Here is an 11,645-nt window from a genome sequence, read left to right on the forward strand (position 1 = left end):
CTGTCTACTGGGCGTACTTGAGGATTAACCATCAACCATCCATCAACCAACCAACTATCAGCCTTCTATCTGACTTGACTGAGACATTTCATTTTTCTCTCCATGAATATTTGTGAAGGCCTGGTATTTTTAGTTTTTATACCTGCTGTTCCTGCCAGAAGAGTCTTCATTTTGGTTTTTACTTCAACATCGGACGTGAACTTTTTAGGGCTCCTCTTGCACAATTATACAAAACATTCACATTCTGCCGACATTTTGAATGAGATATTATACTGATTATTGTTAGCTATAAATGTCGTGCAAAAGTCTCAACTGCAGTTCATATCAGTCTGAAGATAGATTTAATTATAGATTCATAATGTGTGTAATTATCGTAATCATAAAATATCAGCAGAATTCTCTGCTGTCAAATGTCAAACTTTTATACGTTTTCTGTATAAATGTTCTGTACTTCTCCAGATATGCTCAAATAAAGCCTAAGGAAACACTGTTTTTTTATGAAAAGGAGGATGAGAAATGTGGTAGATCTGAATTGAAGGACACCATTACAAACTGAACTCCTCCTTTCCCCAGGCGGCTGAGAAAGCCTAGTCCTATTCCCTTATTCTTGTAAAAATAGACGAAGCTTTTGAATGTGAGAAAGGCAGCAGAAGCCCCAGTATATCTGGTGTAATAAGGAGAAGGGTGGCGTGCCTTTTTCATCTTATCTCCTAAAGCTGCCTGACAGTCAGTGGCTCCTTTTAACCAGGCATGCAAGACAGTCTGCCAGCAGCAAGGCAAGCAATTCAAGCCTTTTGAGTCCTGAGGTCCAGGGTCTGGGTGGTATGATGAAGCAAAGCATCTCCCTTGTATTCTCCTTCCTCTCTTTTCTCTCTTCCTCTGAAGCACAGAGTGTTTAATATTATATTCGCTTCATGCTCGGTTTGTAAGTGGAGGTGAGAGAATGGTACTAAAAATAGCAACCAGCCTCTCTTGTTGCCTGACTCTCCTCTCACCGGGAGCATCCATTCCTTTTGTCCCACTTCTCTTCTCATCTGGGCTAAATTGATTGCTGTCGCTCTGGCCAAAAGCCAGGAGAAATTGAAAATTGCCCAGGCAGCCCTCCTCCCTTAACTCCCACCCTTCTCGTTTTACCTCCTGCTGTTTTCTCTTAACTCCCCCCCCCCCCCCCCCCCTCGATCCTTCTACTCAGGGCGCCTGCTTAAGAGGGGCTTTCAATAACATTCTCCACTATAAGCACTCTCTGGTAACCTTGATGCTTGTGTATTTTACCCAGCAAAAGAAAAAGCTTTTTAAAATAAATTTTCCTTTTTTTTTTTTTTTATCTCGTCTCCCATAATCTTACCAGTGGAGGAGAAATCCTATTGAAACGACTTTGGCGTTGAAAGGTTGTTTATTTACTGAGCCATTTTAATGTTGACTACCCTGAATCATTGATCGCTTCCAGTGAAATAAGCACACAGCCTGTTCTGTGGCAAAGTGTTTAGTTTTTGTTGTAAAAATATATATATTATAATATTCTTACAAAGCATACAAACAACATGCAGACCCACCTGTTCACACCACCCCTGCCCAGACCCACCTGTTCACACACCCCCTGCCCAGAACCACCTGTTCACACCCCCCCTGCCCAGAACCACCTGTTCACACCCCCATCTCTAGGGGTGATGTATTAGTCTCTGCCACATGGCCTCAAACTGCACCATTTTGTTTCTCTTCATCGCCCATGCACTTTCAACATTTAGATAATAAAGCATTTGACCTTTCCATTGTGTTAACGATGGAGGATTGGTTGATTTCCAGTTAAGTATACGTTTTTGACAAGATGATTTGACGAGAAAGGATCGTCCAATCCATCGGGTATCTCACTGCACCCTCCATATGTCATGTCTTGAAATATGCAGACAGATGGATTAATAGTAAATTTACTTTGTAATACTTCTGCCAACTTTCTAGCTCTGCTCATAACTTTTGGACTTTATAGCCTTCTCAGAAGGCATTGATTATTGAGTCATTGTTCATTTTACACTTAAGACTTGACTGCTGTTGAATTTGTGAATTTTGTCTCTTGTGTAATAAATTCTATACTTTCGTTTATGCTGGATTAAGTGTACATTTTCACTAACTAATTGCATTAGTTATGTTCCAACATTCCCTTCATCTTGTGCCAATATCAGTTATATTTACGTCTTAGTTCCACTAGTTAATCTATCCAACTGAGATTGCCCGTTGGATAGATTGCCCGTTGGATAGATTGCCCGTTGGATAGATTGCCCGTTGGATAGATTGCCCGTTGGATAGATTGCCCGTTGGATAGATTGCCCGTTGGATAGATTGCCCGTTGGATAGATTGCCCGTTGGATAGATTGCCCGTTGGATAGATTGCCCGTTGGATAGATTGCCCGTTGGATAGATTGCCCGTTGGATAGATTGCCCGTTGGATAGATTGCCCGTTGGATAGGCTCTCTGCCAGGTTTTGTATATCTTACCCATCATATGAACATCCTTTTCTGACTCAACTAGGATTACCTCAAGATTACTCTGATGTCCAAAATAATTAAAAATGGAAATTTCTTGATATGAAATTTTTAAGTTGCATATATTTGAAGAAATTCAGGGTAGTCTACATTGGTCAGTCCAAAATTGCTTTTGAATTCTGTCATGGAAATACATTTATTAATAAATAAATGTCATAAATAAATGTAATTTACGGTTTCTATGCCTTTAGCYYTCCCTGTGGACCAATTTATCAGGGAATTCTGAAAGTTTTAATTTCCATACAAGTGCTGAATTCTAAGAATCAAGATATTTGTATCCACTTTTTGATTAAATCAACTTCATCTCTCGCTCCCATCTCTTTATCTTGCTCTGTCTGTTTCTCTCTCGCTCCCCCCTCACTCATTTCTTACTCGCTCCCCCTCCCTCCCTCTCTATTTCTCCAGGTTACCAAACTGTGATGCTCAATCATCCACAGAGCTATCAGAGTATGATAGTAGTGCAACAGCCACAGAGTCAAAACCCGGTCAGTGGCCAGCAGAACCCGGTCAGTGGCCAGCAGAACACGGTCAGTGGCCAGCATAGCAATATGGGACATCAGATGCAAGGCATGATGGTCCAGTATCCCTCTATGTCATCTTATCAGGTGGGTACTCAGCATTTCAATATCTAATAACTCAATGTCACTTTATAATGTAAAAACACACAATTAACAATGATGAACATTAAGAAATGTAAAGCATATTTATTTAAACCTTTGTTTAGCTAAGTCATTCAGAACCGTTCTCTTTTTCCATAAAGTCTTATGTAACCGTGAATATTTTTTGGCATCCCATGTCATCCATGGCAGGTATCCATGCAGCCCCAAGGCTCCCAGGTTGTACCACAGCAAACGTATCAGCAGCCTATCGTCATCCACAACCAGTCCAACCAGGGGCACATGGCTGGCTCTGGTGTCCAGGTTTACTACAGTGTTATCACACCCAATCAACAGAGGTAGGACATCACCACACAGTTTTAACATAAAAATACCTATACTTAGTGTGGACCCATTCCACTTAGTGTAGACCCATTATAATACCAATAAATTGTTGAGTACATATAAATGCATTCCCAGTTGAACAGCATGTGGTAGGACATCGCACAGTTTTAATGTGGACATACTCCGATTATAGACCAATAACATTACTACAGAACAGTAATACTGTATTATTCCCAGTTTTACAGTAAGCAGTTTTTAGGTTGAACATATAACTAGCCCTTCTCTGATGCTTCACACTGAGCTGTGGAAACCCCTCCTCCTGGGTCCTCTTCTTTAATAGGCCATGTTCAAGATGATTTATAAGGCCGGATATCTACTGAGTCTTAATATAACAGCGCTGGTCCGGTGTGGCGAGCTGCTCTCTACACCATCCTTCATGCCAGCCCTCTGGTCCACTGTGCAGACGCACATTATTCTTCAGGGTGGCGAGTGGCGCAGAGAGCCGAATGTCTGCTGCAGCAGCTGCCTGCCTCTGCTTTGGGCTGACGCGTAACCCTGCCTGTCTTCTTTTTGCTTATATTGTTATAAAATCAAAATGCAGGCGAGTGAAAGAGGAGCCTGGAAAGAAGAAACCCCAGCGGCACTCCGCAACCGCAATTCAGTAACGGAGACGCAGTGATTTATGCTGTTTTCCCTTGATTTGGTTTGATTTGGTAGAAAATGAGCCTGTAGAGATTTCTAGCCTACTCCCAGCCGTCACCAGTTTCAGATTGAGGATATTTATGGTAGTTCTAATGCAATACAGGGTTATTGATCTCCTGTGTACACAGTGTTCCACTTCAGTAATTTAGCCCATTTTTAAAACCGATGTGCCGAATTCTGATTACATGAATGAATCTGTGCCAGAGCTTGGCCTCTCTGCTACTCGGCTTTAGTGTGTGTTGTGTTTCTCTCACTGCAGCTCCTCTGTAGAGTTCCTGCCTCCCTCCGGATCAGAGCAGATGTTGTTCCCTCGACCGTCCTCCCCCTGCAGCTCCCAGCAGCCCCTCCATCAGACACATCAGTGCTCAGGTACACACAGAAACACACACACAGTCCGACACACTGCAGTGCTCAGGTATACAGCAGAGAGCCAGTCTGAGCCACAGTATGCATTATAACCAGGTCTCAACTAGAAAGTATAAATCACTATTTATAAATAAAGTAGTCTGGCAACCAGCTGGTCATCAGTAGCTGGCTACAAGACTGCTTTATCACTTTCTGTTGGATCGCTGAAAGAGCAAGAGCACATTTTCTCTTTTCAACTGTAAGTGTGAAATATAAAATGTTGCTGCTAATGAGTTAGTTCTTCAAATGAGCTGCTGTATGGGTTGTCTCTGGAACAAAACCCACAGATGTGAGCTTCGCTGTACCACCTTTTTTCTCTTCTTTTTTCTCCTACCTCTACCTTTTTTAGTTCTTTAACACGCTCTCTAATCCAACCGTCACAATGTAGACAGCCCAATCCCCTCTGTTCTGAACACTGGAGTGGAAGAGCCGTAAGAACATTTTAATTAGAGCCCAACTAAACAAAGGCGTCATCAGGAAAAATGACTTCCAACCGRATTCTCCGGCAAATCAAAATGGATTGAATCGATTCTAAAGGGTCTTCTTGGGGAGGGGGCGCAGACAGGCAGCATTCTCATCTCCCGATCTCCCAGGTCCAAAGCTATAATAATACAACGTGGCAACAACAAAATAAATGTGATGTAGACGCCTTAACGTCTTTCTCCTGACACCCCCCATCTCCTCCTCTATTCAGTTAGCTTTGAGGCTTTAAGGTGCTAATTGAAATTGCACTCCAAGTCTTAACGATGTCATTATTGAACAGATATGGACTGGTAATTAAGAAGTAATTCCTCTGCTGCTTTGTTCCCGGTTATGGTCATCTTATTAAAAAAGTGCCTTTATGGGCAATCTAATTCTAATTTGAAACGTTTTAGGTGGCTTTAGTTAATGTGATTTTCCTCTGTGGTGAAGCTCCTTTGATCAGTATAGCCGCCGTCGGTCTCCCCGTATCTCGGTCGGTCTCTCAATTTACAATTACATTTCAATTTAAGGGCTGTATTGGCATGGGAATCATATGTTAACAAGTGAAGTAGATAATAAGCAAAAGTGAAACATTTTCAGTAAACATTACACTCACAGAAGTTCTTTGTCTCTCTGTCGCGCTCGCTCTGTCATCTTTTATTTTCTCTTTAAATAACTAATTAGAGGAAAAGGTAATCTTATTTCAAATCCTGAAATTAGATTTCTCTCTCTCTCTTCAGAACTGAGGTGGTTGAAATGTTTTCATTTCATGCAAGGATTACCACGTAAAAAAATACATTCCCTTCATTTAAACCTCTTTTGTAGCAAATGAAAACAAATGTAAATATTTTTTTKGGGGGGGGAAATGTGTTTTGGTTATTATGCTGTTCTTTGGTCAACTTCCTTTCTGTGTGACCTTTTTTAATTCACAATGAAATACAAATAGACTGCTGCGTATTACACCAAGACAAGGCTAGTGATGGATTTAATCCAAGGTTGGTAGTACTATAGAGTCCAGGTTATCTTTTGTTTGTAGACCTCCCTTTTATTGTCACAATAAAATAGATGGAAAACAAAATATAAATGGAGGTTTTCATCCTTGAGATAGGGTGGGAATTATGTGGCTGTCAGGATAAGAGCGTTATAGATGCTCGTTACTTTTATCCCCAGAATAAATAATTACAGACAGGCTAAGGGCAGTCAGAAGTCTCCCCCAGCAGAAATAATTACAGACAGGCTAAGGGCAGTCAGAAGTCTTCCTCAGCAGAAATAATTACAGACAGGCTAAGGGCAGTCAGAAGTCTCCCCCAGCAGAAATAATTACAGACAGGCTAAGGGCAGTCAGAAGTCTTCTTTTAATAAGGTCAAGTTCAGGCCCAGAAAGTTCTCGAACCCTTTGTTGGGCAAACACATTTAATTGGATGTTTGACGACAAAACATTTGAGATGATACAATTAAAAGTATTAATGATCTGAGCTGTCTTGGAAGAAGGTCCCAACTAGACTAGAATAAAATGAACTTTAAATTACTAATAACATATTACATATCAAATAAGTGGAGGTTAACATCACATGTAATTAGATGGCAAAGGATTTTAACGGCAAGTCAGTGAACATGATTTAGTTTTCCTACATAATACACTAATGAAATGCGAAACAGTCAAACTGACATACTTATCCTATTAAACGTGATTCATATATTTTTAAAAGGCAAATGTCTCACACACACACACACACACACAATAAACATACTGTGATTCTTAATTGGAACAGGTTCTAGCATCTGAATTGTAAGACTAAATCTTTACACATCTTTCATTGCCCCTGAAGAGATGCATATAAACTCTCATTGAATTTGATGTAATATTGTAATGTCTGTCCTTGTTGCCTCTGTGCCCCTCCTCCAGGTGGTGGAATGGTGATGATGCAGCTGATGTTGTCCCCTGGCCAGCAGCCGAGGCCTCACACGCCCTCGCAGTGGAAACACAGCAAGTACTACAGTCTGGATCACACCAGAGGACAGAAGTCCACAGAGCTCTCAGTTATAGACACCTCACAGGTGAGAGTCCCTTGCTCCGCTCCCCATACAGCCTAAAGAGAACATACAGATTTGAAGAAAAAATGTTTTGCAAGTATTTCTAAAGTATCACACTTGGTGTAAATATAGTATTGGGGTTTGGTGTTGTGGTCTGTAATGTTGTAAGAGAGTAGCCTTGAGAATATACTTTTTTTATTTTTTTTGAACCAGTGGTTTTCCTGGTGTCGGGTGTGTTCACCCACTAACCCTCCCCTGTCCTCCATCTAACCCTGTCCTCTATCTGTCCATACAGAGCAGTCCCCAGCTGGGCAGTCCCTCCACCTCCCCCGCCCAGTCGCCAACCCCCTCCCACCTGACCAATGTGAAGAGCAACCGTCCTGGCCTCACCCCCGTACCCATGATGCCACAGTTCTCCAGACCCTTCGTGCCAGGGCAAGGTGAGGGAGACACCCAGTGTTCCTTTACCCAGTCCTGGGGGAACTTCAACCAGCCATTTCACATACTTAATCTATTCCAATTATATATATGATATTCCAATAGCTTGCTGATTAGTTGAATTAGGTGTGCTAATACTAAATTCAAAGAAATATGTGGAATGCTGAGGGTCCCTGAGGCTACTCAGCTGCTCCATCTTTATGGCAAATGGTAACCCTAAAGAAATGTAGCCCAATTTAGTGTCTCATCATTTGTGTTTCCCAGGAGATGCTCGGTACCCGTTGCTAGGGCAATCCCTCCAGTACAACCCCCAGAGCCGTCCTCCTCTCCTCCACTTTCCCCCCATGGCCCCCAACCATCAGGTGAGTCTACACAAGACAGAGGAGGAAATATCTGTGTGGATATCTATGTACCATTTAGAAATGCTTAGCGACATCTTCTCTTTAGTACTGTGCAAATAAAACAAAAGATCAAGTCAAACAATGGTCCCCGCTTCTTCTTCTGTTCCTCATTTCTCTTCCAATGTAATCCATATCAAGCATTGAGATACCTTGAGCTGGAGTCCACAAAGTGCAACAGCAGACTACGAGCTGGTAAACGGAATGTTCTCTCGTCCTCCTTTCTGCTCCCAGGTACCTATGGGGATACGGCACAGCGGTGGAGTAGGCAGAGGGAGGAAGCAGCCGAGGAAAGCTCTGTCTACAGATCTCAGTGTAGGTCAACCAGGTAATGGTAGAGAACACCTCCGTCTGTTAGTAGACAGAGATGTGGACCTCTAATAAAATAAATATCTTACTGTCTTAGATATATCTTAATTACAACATTATACCATGATATATTTGTTGTTTTTAGATCAATATCTTATTTTCACATGCTTCGTAAACAACAGTGAAATGCTACTTATGGACCCTTCCTAATAATTTAGAAATAAAAATTTAGAAACAGTATAACACGATGAATAATATCCACAATGACTACGATAATTGGCCATGGGACTGGCTACAAAGTCTGTGCATGGGTATGAGGTAATTGAGATGGATATGCCTAACATATAGCTTAGGCGTACAAGTGCCTGCACAACCGGATAGATACTAGACAGTAGCAGCACTTATACTGTAGGTAGGGTAAAGTGACTAGACAACAGGATAGATAATGAACAGTAGCAGCAGTATAACTGTAGGTAGGGTAAAGTGACTGCACAACAGGATAGATACTAGACAGTAGCAGCAGTATACTGAGGGTAGGGGTAAAGTGACTGCCACAGGATAGATACTGAGAGTACTAGCACTATATCTGTAGGTAGGGTAAAGTGACTGCACAACCAGGATAGGATACTAGACAGTAGCAGCACTATACTGTAGGTAGGGGTAAAGTGACTACACAACAGGATGGATACTAGACAGTAGATAGTCCGGGTAGGTATTTAGTAGGATTATGACAAAGGAAGCATAGGGTTAGTCTGTACTGCTTTAACTAATGAGGTCATAGGCTAAAGGCTGTCTTCAAGTTGGGTCTGACAGTTCTCTCTCTCCTCTCTCGGAGGCAGTGAGTGGGCGGGTCCTGGAGGTGACTGAGCTGCCGGAGGGGATCAGCCGGACCGAGGCGGACTCTCTGCTAGGTGAGCTCTCCAGAGCCAGGGCCGTGGTCTGATGGCTCCGAGAGCACCACTACCATCACAGCCGCGGGGTCTGGCAGTCAATGGCTAACGGTGACCACCACCACCATGCCAAACCCCCCCACCCACCCCCACGGTCAAACCCCTGTCAACCCAGCCTCCACCTAAACCATCCTGGCCACGTTCCCCTTCAGATACGCTGTGCAGATGCCCTCCTCTGCCACAATGGCCCACGAGCCTCCATCAGACTTACCACGAACAGGTGCCACGGCCCGAGGTTACGGCCACAGACACTCCCCGAGAGGGCCAGCTCACAGTAGAGGGCGTTAAGGACCCCTGGCTCGCCTTTTAAACCCTGACCCCTCACCAGCACCGCCAGTCACTTCCTGTTGCCATCACTCCCCCCAGCCCCTCCTTTCCCCCTCCCTCTTCACTCACTAAGTTGGCTTGATGTAAAGGGTTGTTTTTCCACTTGATTTGTAGAGACTTGTTTGGGGGGAATGTGTTGTACTTTGTTATGTTCTTACTAGCGGTTTGACGAAAAAGAACAAAATGTAACTGAACATCCAAAAACCACAATTATTGAAGTTCCAAATATTAATAACCTGTCTGCTCTCTGTTTTGAGAACAGGCCGGAACATATCAAAAGCCTGTGTTTTTATTTTATTTGTTCATTTGTTTTATAGTTGTTGAAATCTTGAGTCAGACCCAAAGCTCAGCTCTCCATTATTACTCACCCAGCCCAGTTGCAGTGTCTGGCCTGGTTCAGTTTAACTCAACCAAACCCCAGGGTAGCTTACTATCGGCCAGCCTGCCACCACCCACTTGCCCCATATTGTGGCCGGTACATGATGAAGTTGCCCTCGGCTACACAATGGTCTCTAGTTGTGCCTTTCTCTCAAGTCTACTGCTTTATTCTCCAAGAAACTCAAAATGAAGACACCCCAGTCAGAGTCTATTGTTAAATGAAAAGACCTGCACCTTGTAAATAATTTATATAGTAGCTAAATAATTCAATCAGTTCTCTTTTTCACAGTGAACGTTCTGTATGTGTGTTGTTCACAGGCAGGCACAGATGAGAGCAGCGGGGGAAAAAGGCTTGTTTGAAACCCCTGGTTTTTAACTTCATTTAAAATGACACTCCTCCACCGCAACGGCATATTTTAGCAATCATCTGCTTGGATGGCCTCCTCTCTCTCCACCACACTGTCCTCCCTCTCCTCTTCTACAAGGCCTACAGTGTCAAATCTTTCATTAGGTCTTTTTAAATGATATACTTACTGGGTCACTGGAAGAAAAAACAGTTTGCACATTTATACAACTGAATATATAAAAATGATCTATTTTTCCTTTAATTTCTCTCAAAAATAAAACAAATGTGTGGATTCTGAAAGGCTGTTCAATGCTGGTGCAAGTCATTTTTATTTCATTTTGAAACCAATAAATGTTTACACCAAAATATGTGGGGGTTTTTTCAGATCACAGGAAGTCCTTTGAAATGGATGGGTACTCTTGCTTTCTATCTGTCCAGAATCTCCATATGGCTTTGGATGTCCTCTTTCATGATGTTTAAACTGACGATTAAAATGTATTTTTTTTTATCAACACTAGGTATAGTCCTACTTCAGATGTCAGTGTAAGCATAGAGAGTGGTTTGTTTTGCTATGGATGGGCATGTGGGTTTTATACTTGGTCTTATCTAATTTGGTCTTTGGTTGGTGCTGTTCATCTCAATCCAAATTTTATAGGGTCATTTGTCTGCTACATTAACCTCCCACCAACCTCATCTCTTCCAATGCCTCACAGTTCCCTCTTCCACCGTCATAGTTGCCAGAAACAGTTTAGAATGGATGGCTTCTGCTGTGTTCAAGACAACTGGGAAATAAGAAACATTTGGACTGAGGGAAGAAGAAAAATAATGAACGGTCAACCAACTTTCTGGAGCTCGAACTTTCCAGTTGTCTTGAACACACCATTCATCGCTCTGTCTTATCCTTCATGTGAAGTCTGTTTTGTCGTGGCATTAAGGTTCTCCATTCTGATTCTGAGATTTATTAACGGATAATTGAACCAACATCTAGAGTACTTAGCTCTGTGTTGCAGCCAAGGTTGGTGAAATGGCGCTTTTGTAATTGAGGAAATTCTCTCAGCAATAAATGACCCTTGGGTTGTTTTGTTATGATTATCATTTACACTGTTTGTCCCCTCTTGTATACCCCCCCCCAATGATTCCTGTCTAGCACAAGGGGGTGGTATTCGGCATATTTATGCATTGTCAGGTTTAAAGCAGCAAATGTAATATTTTTCATTCATCTTGCTCTATAATTTATAGACACCGAAGACCATGGAGGATTGATGGTAAGTACTAAACCAATTGAAAAAAACAAAGTTGTACTCAGTATCACCCCCAGTATAGTCCTAGACGTGCATAAATCATTGAACGAAAGTTGCCACACAAGGGAGACCCATACAGAAAAGTTAGTTATGGCAATGTGCCTTAAATGTTTTCAT

General features: G+C 42.3%; 1 protein-coding gene across 3 annotated transcripts in view; it reads left to right on the forward strand.

Annotated features, from left to right (window-relative positions):
* The window catches only part of LOC111959415 (R3H domain-containing protein 1), a 58,809-nt gene extending 47,487 nt beyond the window's left edge, over nucleotides 1–11,322 (forward strand). Inside the window, exons 19-26 of one of the 3 annotated variants that reach the window (XM_023980933.2) lie at nucleotides 2,943–3,142; nucleotides 3,347–3,492; nucleotides 4,440–4,549; nucleotides 6,954–7,105; nucleotides 7,377–7,521; nucleotides 7,784–7,881; nucleotides 8,152–8,232; nucleotides 9,066–9,157. In XM_023980933.2, the coding sequence (XP_023836701.1) occupies nucleotides 2,943–3,142; nucleotides 3,347–3,492; nucleotides 4,440–4,549; nucleotides 6,954–7,105; nucleotides 7,377–7,521; nucleotides 7,784–7,881; nucleotides 8,152–8,232; nucleotides 9,066–9,068 (935 nt within the window). In that variant the 3' untranslated portion in view covers nucleotides 9,069–9,157. Of the gene's footprint in view, nucleotides 1–2,942; nucleotides 3,143–3,346; nucleotides 3,493–4,439; nucleotides 4,550–6,953; nucleotides 7,106–7,376; nucleotides 7,522–7,783; nucleotides 7,882–8,151; nucleotides 8,246–9,061 lie in introns of all 3 variants that reach the window. The other 2 variants (XM_023980932.2, XM_023980931.2) reach the window with 2 other exon arrangements.
* Nucleotides 11,323–11,645: the final 323 nt, after the last annotated feature.

Source organism: Salvelinus sp. IW2-2015, linkage group LG36 (assembly GCF_002910315.2).
Source record: "Salvelinus sp. IW2-2015 linkage group LG36, ASM291031v2, whole genome shotgun sequence".
NCBI lineage: Eukaryota > Metazoa > Chordata > Actinopteri > Salmoniformes > Salmonidae > Salvelinus > Salvelinus sp. IW2-2015.